The sequence below is a fragment of the Andrena cerasifolii genome, chromosome 9 (assembly GCF_050908995.1).
Source record: "Andrena cerasifolii isolate SP2316 chromosome 9, iyAndCera1_principal, whole genome shotgun sequence".
Classification (NCBI taxonomy): domain Eukaryota; kingdom Metazoa; phylum Arthropoda; class Insecta; order Hymenoptera; family Andrenidae; genus Andrena; species Andrena cerasifolii.
In genome coordinates, this window is record NC_135126.1 from 2,621,061 (window position 1) to 2,647,117 (window position 26,057).

Consider the following 26,057-nt stretch of genomic DNA (forward strand, 5'->3'; position numbering starts at 1 on the left):
GGAAGCGAGCGGAGCGCGGAGAAATACCGAGGTCAAAAATTCAGGTCCTGTAGTCGATAGAGAAAAATGGTGGCCCGATAATAGGGGACGAGAGTGCTATCCTAGTAATTACTGGTGGGAACGAAGTTTCTTGCGGGAACCAGAGGCACCATTGTGGTGGAATCCTTCCTCGTGGCGTTTTCTTGCCGTACCCGTTCCATCATACTCGGTTCAGCTTTTTTTTTCTGCATTTTTATTTAGTCGCACTCCAAGCAGTTTCTTTTCCCTCACCCGTTTTGTTTAATCTCGCCCAGTTCAGCTGCTGATGGGGTTTTCTGGTGTTTCTACTTTGTATGGAGTGCACGGCACATTGTTACAAAGGACACGTCTTCAGGGAGCTGTTTAATAAATTTCACCACTTTCTGTCGCAGGTCATGTTTTATGCATGGCAATGCTTGATCATCTAGGTATATAGATCTTGCTCTTGCAAGGGCAGGGGTTTTGTAGGGGGTTTACAGTCCTGTGGACTTTTGTCTGCACGCTGGTGGTCAACAAAAGGAACGAGGACCTAATAGAGTCAGTTGATCGAAGAAAGTAGGTGGACAGATGAATTTTATTGCATCCACATAAAGCGTAGTAGAGTCATTTCACCCCCTACTTGCAAATCAAGCTATCGTGCGCTACAACTCATGTTTTTCATCGACCACAAGTACTTTCTTTAACATATAAGCTTCCCAGTTTCATGAACATCGTTTGAAGACATCCATAATTAATATCCACCCTAACAGCCTCTTAAATACTCTGACAGGAAGAATCAAGAGAATCTCGAAGTTCTATTTGCTACCCACCCACATCAATTTATCAGTGAACGCGTAACGAGTTAACAGTTGCTAAAACAATTCAAGCACGCCACGGTAGCAGAAATTCCATGCTGCTTTTGCATCTTTTACCTCCAGCTATTTAAATTTGTACCACTTCCATAATCCTATCTATTTAATTCCTCTGCTCCTCTATTTTTCCCCTCCACTTTCTTCCATTTCTCATTGCACTCTTCCTCCCTTTTGTTAATGCCCGCTGCCATCTGTGCATTTCCCCACTCCTTCCTCCTCTCTTTTCGTCTATTTCCTCCCTTCACCCCCTCTCCTTTCATTTCCTCTTTTTGATCTCCAGCGCCGCCTCCGGAGCACCTCTCCTGCCTCTCCGGGGCTCTCATAGAGCCGTGTTTTCTTCTGCGCGCATATTAATGCCTGCTAGCCAGAGCGTGGCATGGCTGGAAGAAACTTTTCCGCGGCGATGAAACTGCAGGAACAACCGCGGCGCTCGCAATAAAGGAAACAAATGCCTGGTGAATACACAAAACCATGCTTGTGGGAATACTTCTGATAGGATTCAATATGGGGATCTTTTGTTGCTCGACGTGGAAAGTTCGCCCCTTTGCTTGGTCCCGGCCCCTCCCCCGAGCTCTCCTGCCCTTAATTATACATCGCCCGTAAGGGTACGCGGCTTGTTTAGAAAGCGAAACTTAGGTCGGTGTATCTTTGAAATGTTAATTAAAATCTAGCGCAAGCATGCTCGGAATAATTGCGAACAATCTCAACAAATACCTTCTATAAATACATGATCTTTCGATTAATCAATGGCAATTTTAACTTTCACATATCTGACCCCTGTTCCTCGCTGATTAAACATCAGGTACACTGCTAATTATAAATTTCAGGCCATCTCTAACGTAACTGTATCTGGGGCACCAGTTAAGTGCAAACGGAGGGACCATTCTTTCTCCTTTAAAAGAAATTAAAATACGTGAACCTTACCATAAATTTTAGCGTACAGTCCAGTTCACTATCATCACACTGAAACGTACAATTATTTTTCCCAGATTTCACCGCGACAGTGCAGAAGTCAAAAATAAATTTAAGCCCCCAGAATATAATACGTCGCAGTCGTCGCAGATTAAATTCTTTTATCCCACAAATGTGTGTTAAAAGTATTCAAGGGGAATTGCACTTTGCGAGGAGAACTGTCGAGATAAAATTCTCACAGAATGCCACTTGCCTCGGAGCGTTCCCACTAACGTGGCAATAAAAATGTATAAAAGCATCGTCGATAAAAAGCTGGATGCCGGGAAAAAGCTAAATCGAATGGTTGCCAATTCCTTACGCGCGTTCTAATTCCAACTTTCCCCCTCCCCTCCGAATGTAACGTCCGCATCGACGAGTAAATTGCGATTTAAACGAGGGAACTTCTTTCCCCCGAGCCTACATCCGCTCGCGTGTCGTCGTATCGACCGGTTAAAGCATATTTTACTTGCCCGCGAATAATTGGATTGCTGTGTTTTATAATACGGCGTCGTCGGACGGGGGAACGGGAACGGCTTAAAAGTGTTTTCTAGCGTGACACTCTTAACTCCGTGTAGGATTTGCCATGTACTTCGGCTGAAACGTAATTCCGAAGGCACACAAATGGTTCGTGTACTCGAAGGCTCCCGTGCGGATCGTTTGCGACCGTTCCCGTACAAACTGCCACATTTTTAGTCCCTTCAAACATACAAAAGACATTAGAAACAATGGGAATTTCAATGTATGTATATCGTGGAAAAACGCCTTTGTTCCAATTAAACGGCACAGGGCTAAGAAGAGGGTTTTCTTTTTCCTCCGCAGTCGAGCGATTCCATTCGATCGCGTTTAATAATGATAACACTGATCCTGATTATCTCTTAGTTGTTTTTAAATTCAGTTTCTGGCGCAGATGGCAGAAATTCGTGACAGAGGGGGCCAAATTGTCCGCTCATCTGCCGCAGGCTTGATTTACAGAGGAACGCGAGTTCCCCAGAAATTTGTCAGTTATTGAATTTCACGGTAATCTACGCTACTAATGAATTTTCATCAGCAGTAACTGAGATCGATGGTGACTCCTATGTGTACGTAATAAGTGTGTCCTCCACTATCGATTAACATACTGTAGACGTGGAAGTAAAATGAAGAGACCTACCTACGTATAGCTTTCATTGGTCAAAACGAATCTCGTCCATTATTCAATTTTTCCTGTTTACCGCAATTATGAAAATATCCTCGGATTCGCATAGCCTGTTTATTTCGTTAAAAATTTGCAAGTGCTCTAACAGTATATATTTTAATAAAATCCTCTTGTTCGTTTCGATATAAATAATCATGGAAACTCCGAATAATTTCCGATAGATAATACACCAAGTGATCAGGCAAACGTTATAAAACCTGTAATTCTGCATAAAATAACGCAGCAATTTACACTAATCCTTGCGGTAACTCCGCTATAAAGAAACAGGATTAAAATACGGGAAGTGTTACAGTAACGAAAAAAGAGCAACGAACTTTCGAAATGAGACAATACCCAAGATTATATTCTATATAAAAGCACGTTATTATTGGTGGTATATTTGTAATTCAATTTGAAGTGAAACGCTAGACTGGGGCACGCTGTGAATTATTGACCTCCGTCTGACCGCATACTGGGCGTTACTACTTGCTCGTTTTATCGGCCATGGAAGCAGCTCAGGAAGAAGATCCAAAATGGAGTCATTGCTCAGCTCTTTACCTGCTATTTTCCCGACCTATTATTCCTACAGGATAATTATTCATATAGTCGTGTTATTACGCCATTACACTGTACGACAAGTTTCGTTCCATTTCCCTCTAACGATTTCATTCGTTCAGAAAATTTGCTTCACGAGCTAATAGCTTATTAAAACGCATCGCGTGCGCGTGTTTAACGAGATACACTATCAGGTTACACAGCCCGCTCTCACAATAAGCATTAGCTATTCATACAGTTGGCACGTGTTGCGAAATACTTCATCTCTTTTGTACATCGTGCCTCTATTATGCGCTGTATTAGGCGCTCAGCTGCGAGCTACTTTATGCAGGACAGACTTCCTTTTATTCCTCCTTCGCAGCAATAAACGCCACTTTATGCGGATATTTATTACAGGTGCAAATGAGGGACCCGAGCTTTTGGAATAGGCACTCGTGGCGCGTAAAAGACGGAGGCATTAGAATGAAGAGAAAAATCGATAGAGCAGACTAATCGCAGGTGTTTACGAATGTTTGAAGTGCTGGCTGGTAATGGATTCACCAGCAAGCACGATAGCAATTACTCTGAAATTTCTGCAAAATTTCTGTGCAATATAATGCGTCTGCCTTAAACAAGCCGAATTGAGCCGAAGAAGCAATTCTAAATATGAAAAATGGAAGGCAACTTGTTAATGTGACAGACGGTCACCAAAAATTGAAAACTTGAACGTGATGTATTCTTGTTTAAAATCAGAGATCCAAAATAACAGATATTTTAAAAAAAAATTTAGAGAATAGTCATTCAGTAAAAGTTGACGATATTGGTTAGCGGTAAATAAAATTCGAGTCATCGATAATGACTACCGGTAATCAAAAAAGTTTTAATCATTTAAAGTGGTTATTCGCAATCAAAGTCATTTAAGTAATGTTATTAACTTTTATACGATAATTTTTCAAAATTGTCTTACAGCAGTTATGATGTCTGTTTAAAATAAAATTATCTTGAGTTTGATAGAAAGATACGAAGTTATGATTAATTCCAATTCATGTTGGATTTTTCATTGAGGTATTTGAAAGGAATTTTAGAGTGCAATAACACTGATTGCACTACTAGTTTACAGCCCTGTTGCGCAGCAGATGCCACTATTTTTTCTTATGTAAAATGGCACGCTGATTACGAAAATGGTCAACAATCCGTCTAGTTTCTCATTTTTTACGTCGAGTCTGCACTTTTACGAAGAAAACAAGCTGCTACTGAAGAAAATCTATGAATAAATACCGAAGCTAGAGACAATTGTGTGAAAACTCTAAAATTTCATTTTTTCACGGTTTTTGTGTTTGTTTTTTTTTTTAATTTTATTGTGTTATTTCAATTTTAATTCATTCTGTACATTTTTCAAGTATTTTGTTAACATGTGTGTTTTAGAAATAATAAAAATGCACTAAAAACTAAAAAAATAATTATTTTCTTGTACTACAATTTCGATGGTGATTTTCACTTTAAATAAAATCGTGGAGCATTTTTAATAAAATTGTTTAACATAAATTTGTTTTTTTTTATATTTCTACTCGTAGTTCGTTTTCTATTGCATGGCTTTTATTTTTTTTTTATTTTTCCAACCGGCGTAAATATGTCCCTGAAGATCCATTTCTTCTTTTCTCACTTGAATTTTTTCCCGGAAAATCTTAGTGACGTAAGTAAATGACGAACACGGAGAGAGATTCCATCAGAATATGAAGGGTATTTAACGGCGGTATCATGGATTTTGGGATGAGAAAATGATGGGAGATTATATTTGGTTCCTTATAAGAGAAGCGAATCCCAAAACGAACAAAAGACAAAAAAGAGCCAGAACTATTTCTAAAACACACATATGTATACTAACAAAATACTTGAATAAATGTACAGAATGAATTAAAATTGAAATAACGCAATAAAATGGAAAAACACCAAAACCAAGAAAAAAAGAAATTTTAGTGTTTTCACACAATTGCCTCCAGCTTATTTATTTATCCATAGATTTTCTTCAGTAGCAGCTTGTTTTCTTCGTAAAAGTGCAGACTCCACGTAAGGAATAAGAAACTCGGCCCATTTTTGCGATTCCGATTTCCCCAGATGATTAAATGAATTGTCGATTTCAATTTCGTTAAAAAAAAACGACTTTTTTCACATTTTTCCATCGATTTCACCCGAACTACTGTACCGATTTGAAATTTTTGTGAGGGAAATTTGTTGGCGATTCAATTATCTTTAATTTGATATAATATTCGACCATATCTGTCATTCGCAACACGAGATATTCGCAATTAAGTGGGATCACCTTTTTGACAGACAGGTAAAAAGTTCACCTGTCGATATCTCGCAAACGTATCCATAGAAATTTTTTTAGAACTTGTTTCCGGAATCGGCGGGCCACTTTACACAAAAAAAGTGGCATCTGCTGCGCAAATATTTTTTTTTATTTTGTAAACTAGTGTTGTTCGTGTGATTACGCGTTATACAGGGCAATTTTGTACGCGTACCAATGCAATTCTGAAAGCAACTTCGTTGGCACGGTTAACAAAGCACATGTCCCGCGATTGGGCTTCGTTACTTTCACTCTTCCATAGCCGAACATTAAAGTGCATCAACGAGCCGTCCATCCAGCTAACATCGCCGAATGTACTCGCAGACATTTCCAATTTTACTCTCGTCCGTGTCACGCGTTTCGAATTTTGACGTTTTAATTAGCCGTATTTCAATTCGCCCCTCCGAAATCGCGGACCCGTGAAAGCGACCGTCGAAAACAAGACCTTTGAATGCATTTCGATTCCCTAACCACGTAATTCCTGCATTATTTCCTGCAAATTAGACGCAATCGCGGACAAGGAAACGTCATTTGCATTATCGTTGCACTTACAACTCGGTGGGCACAACTTTTGTAATAACAAAAATACATCAAAGTGGAAACGTGACTTTACTGAACCTCTCATGTTACTAACTTTCTTTATCTTATAAATATTACTGAGTTAACATGTACATGTAACATTTTAAGATTATTTCGGATGCTTTATAACAAATATTTCCTTCGTATACCACGCTTAAGCCAGTAATCATTAAATTAGAAAGAAAAAAATATATGTAAATTCAGTGACGTGTGTTTTCTGATTATTATATATTATCAACGTTTTTGAAATACTGCTGAATTGTTCACACGGTATTTCCAGAAATATCTTACACAGTATTATAATATTATATTAAAAATAACAGAGCTTCATTCAGCGTTATTATCATATATTTTATGGAAATCTTCCTATTCGAGTAATCCTCTCACGTGTGCGATTAGCTTCAAGTATCCGATGATCATTTATTATAGTCACTCGCAAGTATATCGGATTTGTAAAGCCTGGATGTACTTAATAGCATAATCGTGGCATAATTCCAATAAAGTGCCTGTCACTTTGAATTCGCGATCGGCACTGTGGATTTCATCGTTTGCTTTCGATTTGCCTCCAGCGACACCTAATGGAACGTGTCGGTTGCTATATTGCATTAGTTTGTTGATACCATTCAACGGCTCCGTATAGCGAATCCACACATGATTGTGGACGCTGTTTGAAAGTCAAGCTTCACAGCAAACGTGTTTTCAAAATATTTTACCTCTCGCCTTAGAATTCTAGATGAAATTTCTCTGATCGATGCGAACACAATTGAAATCCTCGTGGAAGTAGCTCCGTAAAATAAACAGCACAATATTAATCTGCTTCTACCTCCCATCGAAATAAATAAGAGGGAAATATGAAAATGCGCAACAGAGATAACTATCCCCACGACTTTCTACCTAATTGTTTATCGATCGCCATCGCGGAATTATGTACCGTAAGCTGGCAATTTTTAAATATGCCAGACCCATCTAATCGAAAGACCATAAAATCCAGAAGTATAATATTTTTATTTAGTTTCTTAGTAAACCACAATTTAGAAACGAATTGATTTAATAGAACACAAATTTAAACGATGTTAAAACCGACTTCAAAATAATAAAAATGCACTGAAAAGTGAAAAATAAGTTTTTTCCTTATTTAATCTATGACACTCATTTTTTTTATGTCGGCGCCTAATTATTTGCAATGTGTAAATCTGGCGCCGGCTTAAAAAAATTGAGAGTCATAGATTAAATAAGGAAAAAACTTATTTTTCACTTTGTGCATTTTTATTTATTTTTAAATCAGTTTTAATTTGTTTCAAATATTTTATTTTCTTAGATATTTAAGTTACAACTTAACTACATTTATTTTCAAAAATATGGGCAGGCCTACAAAAGGAGCTGCTCGTAAAAAAAGAACCGTTTGCTAGAATCACAAGATTCCAATAATAATGAAACAGATTTTTTATTTTTAGCGTAACTTCAAAACTACCTAACCGATTTTGATAATTCCTTCTCCAGCTTCTAAGTTGATTGAAGCTAAACTAAATGCAATAAGTTTCACGAAAATCGGACCAATAGTTACGGAGAAAATCGCGGACAAACATAATAGCCTACATACTGACATACACACATACACGTCGAACTGAGAACCTCTATATTTTTTAAGTCGGTTAAAAAGTGAATCTTTGACCAAACTGTGCATTACGAGCATCGTTTTATTCTTAACAATAATTTCGATTGAACGCAAATCTCGCAGCGCAGCGCGGCAATCGATGAAGCCCTAGCTCTCCAACCTCAGGTCGCAGGAACTACTTGCAGTGCAAATAACTTCTCGAATGTTGCGGGAGCGGTCGCAGCAAAACCAGCTCGTAGTTTGGATTTTGCAAACGTGGCTGAGATAACGAGGCACAACTGTACTTTGCAATTAGCTTAGCGATGGACACAGAGTGAATTACGGCCCTCTCTTTTGAGCTGTCGCCAGAAACTGAATTACGGCGCGCGAGCGGCTGGCCACCCCTTCGGCGATCCTAAATTTTTCAGCCATCTCGAACGATGGGAAACTGATGTTTCCTTCCTTTTTTTCTTCCGGGCGCACAGAGAATTATTCATCCCCCCCCTCCCCCCCCCACCCCCGGCGCGGAACGCTCAGGAATACGCGACTGATTGTCCTTTGGAATTAATACCCGCGGGGTTCATGCGAAATTCCATGAATTCTTTAGTACCTTCACATCAGAGAGCTTCTATATATCCGTGCATCGCCCGCCTCCTCGGTAGTTCGAGGGAAGGAAATTTGAATTTTGGGTCATACGCGTAGCATGCATAACAAACTTTCCAGCCGAGGGAAAAAATCAGCAGAAACTCTGCGCCACTTTGTCCTTCGATTGACGTGCCATGCTCGTGGCAAGGGTGCTTGTTGTCTTTCAATTTGAGTCGTGTGATACGATGCGGCGACAGGGGGGAGTAACGAGCGTGTCAGTTGGAAACGTGCAGAGGAATTATGTTTAAGCAGAATGTATGGAATTATAAGTTATAGTAGTTTGAGGAGTTTGATGATGAAAGAATGATTGAACTACATACAAAGTATTTAATAATAAAATTGTTTCGGTGATTATGAAAGTGGTGTAGTAAAAAAAAAAATTGAGATTTCTCTTATTTTATGTTTATTCATTTATATCTCAATATTGTGAAAGAATTGTTGCAAAATAGCTGTCAAGTAAGCAATGATATGATAGTGTCACTTTCATAATGAGCCGTGACAGTTTCGATGGTGGTGTAAGTTATTTGTTCTGTGTAAGTAATTTCTGAGGAAGGAGGTAATTATGTATCTTTGTAGTATGTATTGACCTCAGATGTGGAGCATGAAAAGAAGAAAATAAAGGAAACGCGAAATATACTTAGGGTGACTGTACCTAATATCGCCCAGGTTCCTAATATCGCCCATCGTTATATCTCGCAAAGTAAGCACTAAAATTGATCGGTTCTGTACTGAATTAGTACCTAACCATATGTAGGAAGACATACTGTAATTGCAGCGGCATGTGATCAACAATTACAGGAAGGGAAATATTTTAGTGAATAATAGTATAAAAATTTATTGGACCGCCGCAATTTTGCATCACATTCGGAGAAGGTAAGTTTAATAATTCTGCGAATGCAAGAATATCCACTAGAAATATCTAATTAATGATGTACTTAAGAAGTGAAATCGATTCAAATTTTCTTAATGAAAATAGCGTTGATCTTTTAGCAGTATGCGTGTTCTCAATACCGGGGAACAATGGTTTCGATGTAATGTTTGTTACAAGAGGGGTCACGAAATTTGCGGAGCAACCGAAATCAATTTTATTTGTCCAATAAGTACATCCGAACATAAAAAATTAGTAAAAAAGATTAGTAAAAAAAAATTATAGAGCAAGAAATAATAAAAACACATGTGAAAATGACTTTCAAAACTCATACACATGAATTAATCAATATTTCTTGAATAGGCGATATTAAGTACACTTTTTTCAGACCCGGATTTTTGCATGTTTTACTTTTTTTAATTCCTAATTAAAAAATTTTAAGTTTCAACGATTCTAACTATGCTACATGAAAGATGAATAATTTATCTTTACATTGAAACGAATTGCATGCAAATATATCAATTATTATTCAACTGAAGTAACCAAGTCCGGACATTGTTACCGAAATCGCAGGTGTTTAAAAATTGATATTTGATTTTTTCGACTTTTCTTGAACTAGAACAAGGGGGGGGGTTGTATTGAAACTATTGATATAATTCTGCTACGGGCGATAACTACACTCATATAGATTAAAAAGATCTTTGGTACTTTCATTTCAAATGACTAGGACAGCTGCAATTCGTGCGCCCAATGGGGGCCGGTGTTTGATGACATGGCCTGTGCTTCAGCGTGTAACTTGTACAATGTTCAATATAATGCACTGCAAAAATTTGTGTTGATAGTTCAAACTCTACTAAATATGTGTGCAAAACCCCTGCCTTGCAGATGCGATAGGTTTCTCAGAATTAATTTCCAAATATCACATTCAAAAACGAGTGTCTAAACGATAATATCCCTTTAAATTCTGAAGATCGAAAAACTACATTTGAGCACTTTTGGAACTTGGGAGACATTCAAAGGTTTAAAACACACATTTTCGTAGAAGTAACTCCTAAATTTGTACTATGATAAATAAGCTTGACATTAGAAGAACATATTTTTTGCGAATCGTCTTCTTCAATAATGGGAAAATATTTTAATACTTCCAAACGCAACAATCTAAATATCTCAAAACAAAAATAAAGGGCTTACACCACTTTCATACACACCCGCGCAATTGCTTATGCACCTAAGCCCTTTAGACTGTTACAAGTGAAAATAAATTACTAGGGACACCTTGGTGTCGCGTTTAAGATTTAAGAATTGAGAAAGGTGGATTGAATAACGTTATTAACGAGGTACATAGATTTATAACGATGCTGACAAAGGATATTGATGTTTTGCACTTTTTTTAACTTGTGAAGTTCACAGGTGTTTCTGTTAAATTTAATGTTGTTTTGAACACATTGAGCCTGCATGATTTAGGATTAATTAAAATGCGAAAAATTGAGGAAAATTTCTAGAGAGAGACATTTGTTGTCAAATAAAAATCTGACTGTACATTTTACAACGAAAGTATACAGTTTGGTAACATAGAATATGTATCATAGAAGAGTAAATAAATAAATAAATTAAATACTTGCTTTACATATTCAGTACATCACAGAAATTATAAAACTTCGTAGTATAACTACCTTACTACACAAACTATACTGAATTTATAAAAAATCCTACATTTCATAACAAAATTTAAAAAAACCCCGAAACTCGTGTTTTCAAATCTCCCAATTCTCATTTGAATATCCACGTGGACCCAATTGATAACTGCGAGACACGATCAGCTGTGTGATAAAGTTCAGAACCTGTCACCCCAATCTCACGAGCCCGTTGCCGAAAGCTTGCTGCAAAAGGAGTTAATGAAACATCCTGTCTATTTCAGGTAAGAAAGCCCTCGCCATAAGAGTGTCCCTACTATCTCCATTATCTTGCTAATGGAGCGTAAGCGTCCATAAATTTCAAGCTGGAGGGTTGCAAAAAGTTTGACAAATTTCACGTGGAAACCCACCACCAATCTTATCGATGACAAAAGCCGGACGGCGGGATTATGCGGCGCTTTAAGAACGGAAGCGAAAGACGAGGCCGAAAGATATCGGAGGGATCTGTCTATCTCGCGCGTATCTGGTCAAGAATTGGTCGCTTGTAAAGTATGATATCACTTTCGATAATAGAATATTGATTTCCAATTAATCTCAAGAGGATGAGCCATTGAATTTTAAACCGGGTTCACTTCAACGTCTATTATAATACGTGCGCGATGTATATGGGCTGCAACCTAGTTGCAAAAGCAGAAATCTCGATGGGATGGAAACTCTCAAGTCTTAAGCGAAAAGAATCGAGGGAACTTAAATAATGCAGCTTTCGAGCACGATATCATACCATTTCTACAAATTTTCGTGCAATGCACTTTGGGACTTGAAAGTTTACACTCTAACGGAATGAATGCTGTGGATTTCATTATTATTTTATCGAACTTATCGATACAGGGAACGTACGTACGATGAAAATAAAAATGGCACGCGCACTTGCGGAATTTAGACACTCCTAAGGTGGATGTTTGAATTAAGTTCACTGGCTGATTGAAACTTTTTGCAAATGAAAGATTTTCTTGGTCTCCGGTCGTAGAGTACCCTGTCAATCGCATTGGTTCCTCGTCGAGGCAGAATCATCTCATTGGAAACGCGTTCCCCCGCCATGCCAGACGAGCTGTTCAACTTAAAATTATATCACGCTCTTTCAGTTACTTTTTCGCTTCTCAAACGGGCGTTCACGAAGTCGTTAACTGAATTCTCGCAAACTTCCTCCGGCTCTTTGAGCGATGTGCAAACGCAAGAGCGTTTTCTCTGTTTCTGTAAGGAACTCGCCGCTTACCGAGAGCTTCAAACGAATAACGTGACGCAGAAATATCGGTTCTAAGGCAGCGATTCAATATGCACTCCGTAAACTCCGCAGTCCCTGATCGGTCTATGCCTCGCCAAAGAGGCGGCGTGTCGTTTTCACCTTCAGCTGGAGGAACTTTTGGAAATAAGAGTAAAAGCACACGCGCAAGGAAAGTGATACGGAGGAACACAAACAGTTCTTTTGTGGAGTGCATACTCGCAGATGAATGACAATAATTTCGAGTCAGTAGTGCTCGAAGAAAGCAATGAGGTTCAAACATAAATAGCTCGTGGTAATAGCAGACAAGTTATGATATTACGAGTAAAAGAAGAAATTTATATTTTAGTCAAATCAGCTGTGTGAAAATCCAATTCTCCGACTTTAAACTACGATCTTTTCGTGCGATTGGACTATCAGAAGATTGGATTAAATTAAAGACTGTAAAATTAAAAATCTGTTTACAAATAATTTACCGAATTTAAAGTAAATGTATTTAAGCATCACGATCTTATCATCCATTCCACTTGATATCCCAAGTCTCTAATTTGTGGAACTTGTATAGAATATATCAGTTTATTTCGGACACCTACAGTTCGTGTCATTTTAACGTTCTAAACTTCCCACGCTCTAGGTATTACCATCCCCTGCGTAGAGTGATTCCAGAAACTAGGCCGAGCTATAGTTATTTTCTACTCGAGGATAGTAAAAATCGTTAAAGGAAAATATTGCGCTCGTTTAGGAACTTCGATCATTCTACGACCACGGTGTCACAATTTTCTTCGTTTGCCTCTAGCGATTATTTCTATCGTCCCTTGACAAACAGCTACGCGTACTCGGCTCAGGTTCAGAATCACCCTCGATTTTGCAAGCCAATCGGCTTCGCCTCATCTGCATTCGCCCTCGAATATTACGCGACCCAGACAGTCATTTTAAGGGCGAGGAAAGAAGTATCGAAACTTACCTTGTCTTCCATGTCGGTGGCGACGTTCTCGATGGCGCTCTCCGCCGATTTCGCCGCCATGGTCACAGCTTGCTCGGCCCTCGACATGTGGCTGCGGGTGGTTACCTCGATTTTCGTCGCCGCCGCCTTGCAAAGCTCTGTCAACGTCAGAGAGAAAAAAAAGGTGCTCTTAAGTTGATGCCGACAGACGAGCTGGGGGATCGATACGCTGCCTCCCTGTCAAGCCAGGGAAACAGGATTGGAAGTTCAAAGCTTCTCAGAGTGACAGCCTCGGGATCTTCTTCAACGTGGAATTGACTGGGATTTGAAAAGCTATCTTTGGATCGGAACTCCATTTTAAGATTTACCCATTGTTTCGATACACGGTGTCACGGAAAAAAGGAGGAATTCTATGTTACAGAGGACTTGAATTTAGGACTTGATTTATCGTGCAATTTTAAACTTTGGTTTACTTGAAGTATTCTGCAAGTTCTCTGAAATAATATAGATTTAACGAAATGTAATTAGGGTAGATGTCCCATTTAGTCAGTGTCCCTATTACTGCCTCTGTATTTATTTCACTTAAAAAAAAAAACGTAACGTATAAAGAATGTACTATCATAATAATAAGAACAGTCCCAATTTTATGATAAATTCTTTTTTACACTATATTTTATACGTTGCGTGTTTATTAAGTAAAATAAATGAAGTGGTAGTAATAGGGACGCTGGCAGTAATTGGGACATTTACCCTATGTTGAATAATAACAGCCATCTTCTAACGCTTAGATTTTATGCGCCTTAAAAATATTTAAACATTCTATATTAATTAGAAGTTATAATAGGGGTGAGCGGGGACAAACGTAACGGCGTCATGAAAGTAACACGCCTTCTCCCGCCTTCCACAAAAGTTTCCAAAACGTTTGCTTTACATAGTTACGCGTGTTTAGTGTTTCTTTTGCTTCGCGGAGTTACGCTGAGCAATAGGACGATTCGTATACCGTGGGCAAGCTGATTTCGTTATTTCGATCATTCAGTAAGTGTCTCCTCTGTTGTTTTTTTTTTTATAATATTCATAGTGAAACTATAGACATTGATGCAATTATTTGTTAGAGCGTTCTTAGATAATGTCTTTATAAGTTCCTGTATTTGATTTCAATAAGTCTTGTACAGTTTGTACGTTGTAACAGTTCTATGCTGAAAAACATGGCTGGGGACAAAAGTAACACGTCACTACGGAGACGAAAGTAACATGTTTCTATTAGTTCAAAGCTGCCTCCTTATATCCCAAAAGGTTGACTTCAATATTAACAATAATTTTTTAAAAAAAAATCATAAATATTAGTTACTTTTGGGGCCGTTACACGAGATTCCATATTAAATCGAATACACAGTATCAAATAAATGTTTGAAGCTGGTTATGCTTTTTTATCGTTAAGTACCTACTTAAAATATGTTTATTTAAATGTTTGTTTCTATCGTTTCTAATAATAAATAATCCTATTTTGCTTTGGAAGAAGTGTTTCTGCTTAATTCTCCTCAAAATAATTAGTATTACTTTACATGCAGGACAAAAGTAACAATGACAGTCACTGAGGAAAATTGCCATAACTCTTTGACTACTTATCATGGAAGGCTGAATTTGTGGTCGAAGGATAGACCAAGAAACACACTATCTTAAGGCATAATTTTCGTTTTTATATCTGTAAGAGGTAATTGGCAGCTAGGCCAAATGTAAAAAGTGTGTCCCAGCTCTCCCCTACTTTTTAACTCCATAACATCCGACAGAAAACGCGGTAACCCAACTTTCCACCGACCACCGTGCGTGCGTTTGCATTTTTCTAATTAGCAAAAGCCCCCTGTCCTTTCCTTTTTTTAATAGACACCAGGAAGCTCGCGTAACTTTGGAATGGGTTCGCGGCGAATGGTGTTCACGCGTACAGAGGGTCATCAATTTCAACGCGAACTTGTCAGTCAGAAATCGAGTTAGCTATCGTTGATTTCGTTGAACCGCGGCCACCTAACTCGGACCACTTTTAAAAAAGCAATGGCTGACCTAGTTCTGAGGATGAGCTCCAAATTCGGCTCCGTCCGATACGAGCAGAGTTGATTTATATGATTAATTAAGTTTCGTACCAAAGCACTGGAATACAAGAGCCGCAGCTAAACTCCTTTGTAATTAGTGCTGTGCTAAAATTACGCGTGCACATTTTATTACACCTGGTGCATAGGAAAAGAAAATATTTCACCTGAGAGTGTCGTTGCGAATGTTGCCCGTGGCCAACTGTGCACGCGTTTTAATCTGTCAGCTGTTACGTACTTATCTATCCAAGAAAAATAAGCGCGAAGTGGAAATCAGATGTTGGACGCGGTTTAGTAACTCGTATTGTGCGTTGAAAGTAATTCATTGCTAGGGAAACTGTGGCGAATACGTGTCATATGTGTCGCGGTTAAATTAATTCGTTAGATGTTACAAAGTATTGTATAATATGCTGTGTTATTTATAACCGTGTCCGCGCGAATGCCTCCGATCTTTCATTGAAATTAAAATGGGAGTAGCCTATAAATTTCGAGATAAGCTTCCTCGGTAGAGTTACGGTAGGGTTAACTTCATCCCCTCGTAAGTCCCTTCATCTACTTTGGGAGGGCACTATCTAACCTACTAACCTCAGAGGAACATTATTTCTGGACTTTTATTTGCAACCTGAACGTCCAGTCAGAATTTAAACATATCTCCGTGATAATAAGTTAATCGTATAATAATATAATCGTCTGTACTTTGAAATGTTTAAAGTTGACACTAAAATAGTGACGATTGCGATTACAGTCACGGTACATGAAATTACAGAAGTTTTACTTGTGATCCTCTTCGTTGAAATTTGTATAAGATTTTTGGTTGCAATTGTAATTAAAATTTCTTTGAATTTGTGTGACTGGAAATTGAAATTCGCCTACGATTTTCTAGTATGGTTGATATGATGATTCTAATTCAGACTAATTATTAGTCTCCTTGGTTCATTCAATTTTAAATCTACACAGACCTTAAAAGTGTAAAGGTCTCAATCAGACATTTATAATAGGGTAACTTGGGGTAATATGCCACCGCAGGTAATATGCCACTTCTCAATAATTTTTTAAATAACGCACAGATGCCGTTACCATTTGCACTAATTCCGTTCAATTTAGTGTCACTGCTAAGACGACAATAGACTTTGGCTTTTACCTTCTTTTATTTTCAGTAAATTCTGGTAACTTATAAAAGTATCGTCTTGATCTAATTTCACACTGTAACTAGAATGCAGATTATACATTTGTCTGAAGAGTTTTACAAAAAATCAATAGATTATGACAAAGTGGACTAACAAACGAATTTTACAACCTCTCGCACATCCGTTAACACCATGTACTTTGTGCAGAGATCTTCAATCCTTCCTTTTATGAGCGTGTGGAGCAATATGCCACATGTTTGTCGGTATAATATGCCAGAAACTAATATTTTTATAACTCTTTCTATTTAATGCCATCGAGTTGTTTTTTCGTATTAGAACCATGCCTAAGAACTATGCACGAACTTCAAACCGTGCTGTTTGGTCAGACGAAAGTTTAAAGAAAGCCATTCGAATGATGAAGGAGGCTCGTACTACAATATAGAACAAATTTTGAGAATGTGGATATTTTTTATGACAATTCGACTGATGCAGAAAATGTGCAACTACTGTGCAATATGTGAACTATATTATTACGACAAAAGAGGACCTAAATGTGACTGGGTAAATCTACTTGTTGCAAAAAATGGGTCCATGAAGACTGCGTAGAGATTGTGGACTGTTTAGTTTGTTAGAAATAGCTTTTTTCTCAAATATATTTTACGTTTCATTGAGTTGAAATATTTGTTATTAGTTACTAATAGTTTGAATAGTTTAAAATATTTTTGATTCAGTGATTAGTTCGCATTTCATAGCTTGTGGCATATTACCTCAGACCTTGTGGCATATTTACCCACCACTTGGGTAATCTGTCACTTTCGAGGGCTTTTGTATTTGTACGTTTCTCATTGAACTATAAAAGTTTCATATCTTTACTTATTAGCCAATATACAGAATTACTTACACTTTCATATGGTTTTATCTATTTCCCTGTATCTACTTATACTTGCGAGATATCGCGTTTCAAAGTTAACTGTGGCACGTTACCCCGAGTTACCCTATTCTATGTACTGTTTGGACCTACTTAGGTATTTAAATCTGTGCCTCTGCTTCAGATTCCCAACAGAAATAAACACCTTTCTTGATCAACACGCAGAAACGCCGAAGATGGAAATATAAAATGAATACGAAACCACGGGTGACAGGTCAACAAGAAATAAAATCGATATTTAATTATCGGCTATCGCGCCATTAAATGGTCCGCCGTCGTCCATTTTTTCTTTCATTTCCCATCAGCGCTCGTCGACATTTCACTTTCGTCTGGAGAGGGGACAATTCGTGTGCATCGTCCGAATTTATTTCTCCCTTTTGCGTGCGACTTCCGCTTTTCCTCACGCCAAACAAGTTATCGATTTCTCGTAACGCGGCCCATCGAATCCACAGGCGAAAATTTAACCTTCGTCAAACAACCTCAGACCCCTTATCACGAACACTTGAGAATTTAATAAATTTAACGACAAACAGAAAGTAATTCTATTCCCTTTCAAGTTCCCCCTATTTCGATTTTTTAATAAAAGTCTCTCCTGGTTTGTCGTATGAATAATCAGTATTTCCTTAGATTACCTTCGTAGAGAAATGAAATTCATTTAATGTCTTAAATTAAAAGTTAACGACCACGATGTGGATGAAATAAAACGAAAGACAGGAACACAGTGGAGGCACTTCTCTAAGTTTAACGACGAGCAAATTGATGAAATTTTCAGTTGTATTAGCGTTCTGAGTAATGCCAATGAGACTGTACCGAAATAATACCCGGCAGCACATAATTGGCCGGTCGCTCGCGGCAAAATACGATCATCATCGTAATGGCAAATTGTGGACTGCGTAACCAGCTACATTCACGAGGAGGAATTTCTCGATAAACTCTACTGCCATCAAATCGATTCGCCATGGCCCCATTCTGTATTACTGTTACAAGTAAATGTTAATCAAGACGTCGAATTTCAGCAGAGCATCGAGGGTGCTCGAAGCATATTGTAATTTTGATTTCGATCTAGCAGCAACGTTTTTACACGTAATGGGAAACATTGCTACATTATTCCATCGCGATTATTCCACTATTCGGAGTTATTTCCAATACTTCGACGTGAAAATTGTGCTGATTTGACGTACGTAAGTAGCTAGTAATTAATTTCTATTTTATTTAAAATTCAGTGGAAATATACGAAGTTGAATTCTCCCGAAGTTTCAGAATGTACAAAACGAATTCCTCGAGGAAATTTGGAAATTTTCGAATCACGAACAAGGTAAACGCACCAATAAACGAACACTTAAGGCTAACGAATAAACACTTTTATAAAATTAGCAAGAAATTAAAAGAAGTCTCTAATGAATTAGTTGCTTATTTTAATAACTTATTTTACTCATTTTAATATAAAACGTCCATTCACTGGTACGCGTTCATTTACTGGTACATCCACCCTACAATGTATTCTTCAGTTGATACTATAACTATTATAAATTCGTTCCTCGTGCTGCAATTTTTTCCCCACAGTTTCAATAATATAAACGTTCAAAAAGCTATTAAAAAAAATTGAATTTTCTGTATCAACGACTGGAATCAATTACCACCACTTGCAAGAAAACTAGATTACAAACGGTTTCGATAGTGTCTAAATACAGCGTCTAATGCAAAATCGATTTGATGTTTCTTCTGCGGCACAGTGTCGACCTTCTTTGCACCTGGGCTGCTAGAACTCAATTTCGACTGTGCCACGTTCAAGTCAGAAATGCCTTTTGTGGACAGACAATTACTCGCGAACAATCGTGCTTCTTGAAAATGGAATCTTCTTAACTACCGTGGCCACCTGCTATAGACAGGCAATCGAATAAATGGCGAGTCGTAAAAGCAATCTTCGAAGCGGGACGACGTATCGTCACCATACGAGTATTGATCTGGTTCAACGTTCACCGAACGAGAACTCTTCGAGTCAGCCGTCGATTTCGAAATTCTGAAGCCAACAGCTCTCGTAACTGCAATTCGAATATGTACTCCTCGCCTGTCGATTATATTTACTTGCGCAGAAATCAAGAACTTTACGAGCACTGTTCTTCTTTTAATCAGAGTAAATCTATGCACGCGTTTCCCCGCGTTTCGGTTTTATTCCGTTTCAACCGAGGGACAGTGTCGCGGCAAGTTTTCTGCGCGGCAAAACGAGATCGAAGGAGATAGCGAAACTGCGAAAGGTTTCGACGCACGAAAATGAATTCGCCCGGTGAGCAATTGCCTCCGCGGACGCATTACAGATATGTAAACTAAATTGCCGGGCAACGACACAGATGGATCGTGTTACATCGGCGATAAAAGTTCGCTTTTGCCGGCGGTAAATTAATTCGCGCAAACTGATGGGCAAAGCGAACGATATATAACGCGATCACTTTTTTTTTTCACGTGGAACGGCGAAGCGTACACGACGGAATAATAAATCGTTCAACGATGAGCCATCGTGAATCACTGCTTTTTGCAAAAATATTGGAATTACACACTTCAAAAGATATCGCGGGGCGATTAATCACCGAGCTATTTAAGCTTCAAAGAAACCTGCTTATGTCTAGCTGGAAACTCTTCTAACGGAACTGAGAATTATTCAGTACGAAATATTATAGGATATTCCTCGAGATTTTATCAAATATTAACGCCACTGCCGTTTGAAAGTGTGAAAATCGGATTTTTTTGTATATATATATTTTCATAGATTGATGTTTTGGAAATATAATAAATCAAGCCGATGTAAAAATTCGGAAGATTGACGAAGTTATAGGCATTTGAGTGGGACAACCCAGGGCGCCGCGGCGCGTCGGCTCGACCGATCGCAGGGGAACTACATTTTTCATTACGGTGGCCCTAAAAATGGTGTTAATAAGATGACACATCGATATACGGCAGCTTTTTTATTCCGATAACCCGTTTATTATTTATAAAGAAAAAACGTGGAGTTTCCTCCCAAATTAATCTAACTTTACCTTTGATCTCTCACCATTTCTTTATTTTTTAAATTTTTTCAAAATCGACCCCGTAGGTCGATAGCTATTAACACATTTTACAAAAAAAATTTACTGTTTTTGATTTCTGACACAACATACAGCTTTTTTCAGGGCCACCGTTTTGCCGTCTAAAATCAAGAGAGTTTCGGATATGTATCCATAACTTCCGAAAGACAATAGTTTTTAAACTGAATCTTTCTTTTTAAGTAGTTCATAATACTATGTACACATAATGCAAAATCGGAACATCTTCATCAAGTCGTTGAGTTGCAAAAAAATCCACAAAATGTACACATTTCCCGAGCGTTCAAATGGGTATTAGGGTGGAACGAAATATAGGGGCAAAATATTTTTATGATTATTCGTGACTTCTAATAGAGGGCAAAAGTTGCCTTTTACAAAGTTATATAAACTGTGAAAGTTTGATCTTGATCAACAAATTTTTTGAGGTGCCACAAGCCATTCAAAAATTCATATTTACAGATTGTGTGACTTTTGACTGGCTTGCGGCACCTCGAAAAGTTTGTTCATCAAGATCCAACTTTCACAGTTTAAATAACATTATAAAAGGTAACTTTTGCCCACTATTAGAAGTCATGAATAATAATAAAAATATTTTGCCCCTATATTTCGTTCCACCCTAATGGGTATATCCCCTTAAAGGTACTTTGTTTTTATTATACCACTCGAAAGATCGCTGAAGCGACGTTATCGAGCCAACTTCGAGGACTAGATATATTATATCAATGCAATTAAATGATTTTCCTATCAAACTTTCTCACTGAACTACCTATGAGAACTTCCATAAAAATTCTTATAAATTCATGATATGTACTACTGGTAGCAATACTGCCTTGTCGTGGCAAGTAGAAGATGGCTGTCAAGTGCAGCCTACGAGCTTTTATACAGTCCGTGATGTATAGGTGCGAGAAATGCATCGAAATTGAACAAATATACTTGGAATACGTTTTCCAGACATCAAAGTACGAATATTGTATGATATTCATTCCTACCTGCACCGAACGCAAAATAAATCCTCCCATCGTCCTCTCTCCAGACGAAAATGTGTTTTATCTCTGCCAGAGTTAATTACTTGATCTATGTATGCTGACTAGATAGAGGAAGCGCAGTATATTTGGAATACCAGTTTGTTTAAGACGAATAAAAAAATACGGAAGCGGGTGGGAACAGGTAAAACTGCATAATATCATAGGGAAACTAATAAACTTTTATATTTCAAACTCTCAGTAATAATAAAAAAGAAAAAGTAGCTGAAACTTTGGTCTAAATAAAAAATGACAGTAAGTATCGATTTCGTTAAGGTGCAGGTAATTTGGAATACCGGTACTACAATTTACCTTCACTTTATAAACTTAAAAAAAACATGTAGATAATAAAAATAATTTCTTTTATGATCTAATCAGGTTAAAAAATCACAAGATAGGAACAATATTAAGTAAATATAAATGCAAAAAGCATCGCCAAGCTTTGGAATATTCCAAATTACCTTCACCTTCGGTATTCCGAATTAGCAACATGGCATTGAAACCTAAAATTTCATGTCACACTTTGTGTTCTCGAAATTATCGCAAAACTGACACCGAACCATAGAAGGAACATGCAAATAAGTACATTAAGTGTTTAACTCAAATGTTTTGATATATTTTAACCATGATTGGAACGATTGAATACTTGCTGAAAAAGTTTTGCAGATTGACCTTTTCTTATTCTGCAGATTAAGTCGAAAATGTGAAAATGGGGGTTTATCCACAAATGTCATTAGTTAGCAGGTCATTAGCCCCTATTATCTACGGTGTTACAAATTAAATAGCGTTAGTAGTTTAATAGAATACTTCGGTATTCCAAATTACCAACAGTATTCCAAATATGCTGCACTTCCTCTACTTTTTAATCAGGTTAGTGAGTGCTGTATATGTATGTACTAAAACGTAGAATAGTTTTTGAAATACCCTATATAGGAAGTTTATACATGGAAGACTATAGCAATCGCACGAAGGAAGTGGTCCAAATAGGCAAATCAATCAAAGTGGAAGAACAGTGCGAGTTTTCAGCAAGGCTAAAGACACTAAACCACGATAGGATAATTAATCGTCACGAGATAAACTAACGAGGGACAATCGATTCTGCAAAGCGCCAACGTCAAACTTTGCTAACGTTGTCCACATTATCCGTCTTGCAATCTCAGCACCCTTGACATTAACCGCCTGCTTGAAGAATTTCTATACAGCACGAGGAGCTTTACGCACGATAATAAATCTTCCGTGCACAGTAGGTACGCTATGACTCGAGGCGTCTGTATAATAAATAATTACCTTTAAAAGGGGAAAAGTCAGTATTAACGACTCTGCTGAACTTACTTAAACTTTTGCGAAATTTACAAAATTTTCTATCATAAATATAGAAAGCTGCGACTGTGCCACAGAAAATCCATTTCCCTCAATTTTTCACTGCTCTCGCGTGTTCAACTCCAAAACGAAAGTCACTTCAAAAATAGGTCATTTTTACGATTTTATTTAAAAAAAAAGTAAACGTCATGACGTTAAAAAAACTTTTTAACCTGTATTTGTACATCATTAAGGATAATAAAAAATTTCTTTTGCATGTTTTATCTAATACTGCTGCCCATTGGTGATTGCAACTGACCTGGCGATGCCAAAACATCTGCGGAATTTGAAACGCCTTGTCGAATTGTTTGAAACCAACAAACCGAGAAAATTCTTAAGTGTATAAGATTTCCATGGAATCATCTACGATCAAAACTTTTCCACTAATCTTCTTTTTTTATAAACATTTTCATGCGTAAAATTCCCCCTTTTGTTAAGTTTATGGTTCAAACGTCAGCCAGAGCATGAAATTACAATATTTTGCTGACCATAGATGATTCCATGCACAATCTCACGAACTTTAAGAATTTTTTAATTTATTGATTTCAGATAATTCTACAAGGTGTTATAAATTCCGCAGATTTTTTGTATCGCCTAGACGGTCACAGCCACCAACAGACAGTAGTACTAGATAAAATATGCAAAGAAAATGTTATTATCTTCAATGATGTACAAAGACAGCTTAAAAAGTATTTTAACACTGTGACGTTTATTCTTTTTTAAATGAAACTGTAAAAATGACCTGTTGTCGGAGCGACTTGACGGGAGGGCACCCTTAAATAGAATTACCTTTTTCAAAATCAAAAGAGAACACAAAAATTCTTGCAAATAGCCCAACCAATTCGCCCCACTGTATAATAAGGAACGAGTTCGCTGAACAAAACCCACGATCTTGTAAAAGCAACAGACGTTCCATGTTGCAACTCTTATTCTATATCCATCCTAACGCTAATTCCATTGCCAATTACGTGCTCGACCAACTACCGCGATAGGGTTGGCTGGTGCATCTGTATCGCGCGGAGAGCCGTATTCTGGGTCTCGCTTCCTGCCACGGAAGCGCACGGATCGGATGTCAAAACTGCTCGCGGAGCATCGGGAATGCGAGCCACGCCTTGAAATCCGGGTCACAGAGTCAGTCGGAATCGCCGAGGAAATCGTAAGCAATTTCCACGGAAATTCCGAGGCTTCGAGTCAAAATTCAGGGGAAGGTAACAATCCGCGGGGAAGATTTTCATACCCCTCGGGGAGCCACTGGCGAGAAAACTGTTGGTATGAGACGGGGATACCAGGGAAGTTTATGATGCGCCTCGTTTGCGGGCCACGGTAGAATGCCGTCTTTTCCATCCACTTCACGAACTATGGAATATGATACGTTCGTTCTACAAGCCGGATCCTATCCGTGGGCGAGTCGAGTGGAGGGAAAAACGTCCTAGCGCTTCCACGCGAATTTCGATGAAAACCCTCTGACCTATGGCAGGCGTACCGTAGGGATTCTTTTGACGTGGCTGATTGGAAATGGTAGCGATAAGCACGGTGATTAAGGGCGTTCATTGAACGTGCCTGAGTGATGTGGGAATATTTAATCGAAATGTACCGATGTACAAGAAACAGCTCATCCGTGACCATTAATTTGCCAGGCATATGTGAATTTAATTTGTTTTCTTGCCTGCGTCGAGGGGATTAATTAGTTGATAGAGGTTTTACGGTTGAAATTGGCATTTACTTTTTGGAAATTCAATGTGACGTTTGTGGGTATGAATTAAATATGGCGAGAGATTTGTGCCAGTGGCGAGGGAGGTGTTTATCGGGGGGTTTTTGTTACGTTTGGATGAAAGTGGGTGGAAAGATTATGCGAATAGAAAGGTGTATGGGAGTCTAACCCAGGTCGACTGCACTGGCGAAAATCAATGCAAGTGGTGCCATTCAGAAGGGAAGCATTCCTGGACCAGGGTTCTTATATTTTCCTGATGATGTGGCTAGCGAAATACGCTGACTACGCGTGGCAATAGATTTAGGAAGACAGGCACTTATAGTGCAAGCAGGTCGCAACAAATTGTTCGGAACTGATATATTTGCCACCCCCTCGTGATTTTTGTGCACACATTTTTGCAAGTACGCGAGCTAAACTCGACCCTCTGTTCACGGACTTTCACCTTTGACCTCGCTACTCCATCCCCCTTCTGAGTTCGTGCACCTTCAACGCGTCAGACGATAGACAGGATAATATTACACCATGTTCAAGTGAGATATTGCCAATTGTGTATGCGAAGAAGCAATCTCCAAATGAGATGCAACACCTCATGAATTTTTCATCGCAAAGAAAAAGGAAAGTTTAGAATAAAAAAGGGATGATCTGTTTTATGGTGGTACTGAATTTTAGGTATTTCAGAAATAGCCGTGATAAAATCTGGCTTCATAGAATCTTTTGCTTGTGTCGTATTTTACTGCAAGCAGCGAAGCTTGAAGAGTACAAATATTCTTGACTACCATGAGCGACGCATTAAGACAGGATTAATTAAAATTTTAGATATTATTTGGAGGAATCAATGTTTGAAATATTTATAATTATTTATGATGCGGTTTTATATTTATTGGGAGAAGAGTCTCAAGATGAATGACTCTATTCGGTGATAAATTTTAATGATGAATATAATAACGAGTGCACAAATAATAATGCTGGCGATTTTATTCCTCCGTGCAGAAGGCACGCGACAATTTATATTGGAATTCCGTCGCAACTGGCCTGATAAGGGGCACGTGGAATTGCGAAATCGTGGCTTGCATGGCTAATAAAAATGTCAGCTGACGAGCTGATTGCATGCGACGAGAAATACAACGTGTTTGCGTTAGAAACCACCTATGGTAACGAGCATTATTCGATGCGTACTCGATTGAAAGCCTAATTATATTACGAAGGCGAATTATTGGATGATCGATTCGATGATACTTGGATTTCAACAGTTTCGAAAAATTTTCAGTATCAATATCATATTAAAAACCATGATCACCTTGACTTTTTCATGAGATTTACAAGAATTTCAATATC

General features: G+C 38.1%; 1 protein-coding gene across 1 annotated transcript in view; it reads right to left on the reverse strand.

The window, feature by feature from the left end:
- Positions 1-26,057, reverse strand: part of Igl (IQ calmodulin-binding domain containing protein igloo) — a 149,297-nt gene that overhangs the window by 57,243 nt on the left and 65,997 nt on the right. The window contains exon 3 of the mRNA XM_076820833.1: positions 13,439-13,575. Within this exon, the coding sequence (XP_076676948.1) occupies positions 13,439-13,575 (137 nt within the window). The remainder of the gene's footprint in view (positions 1-13,438; positions 13,576-26,057) is intronic.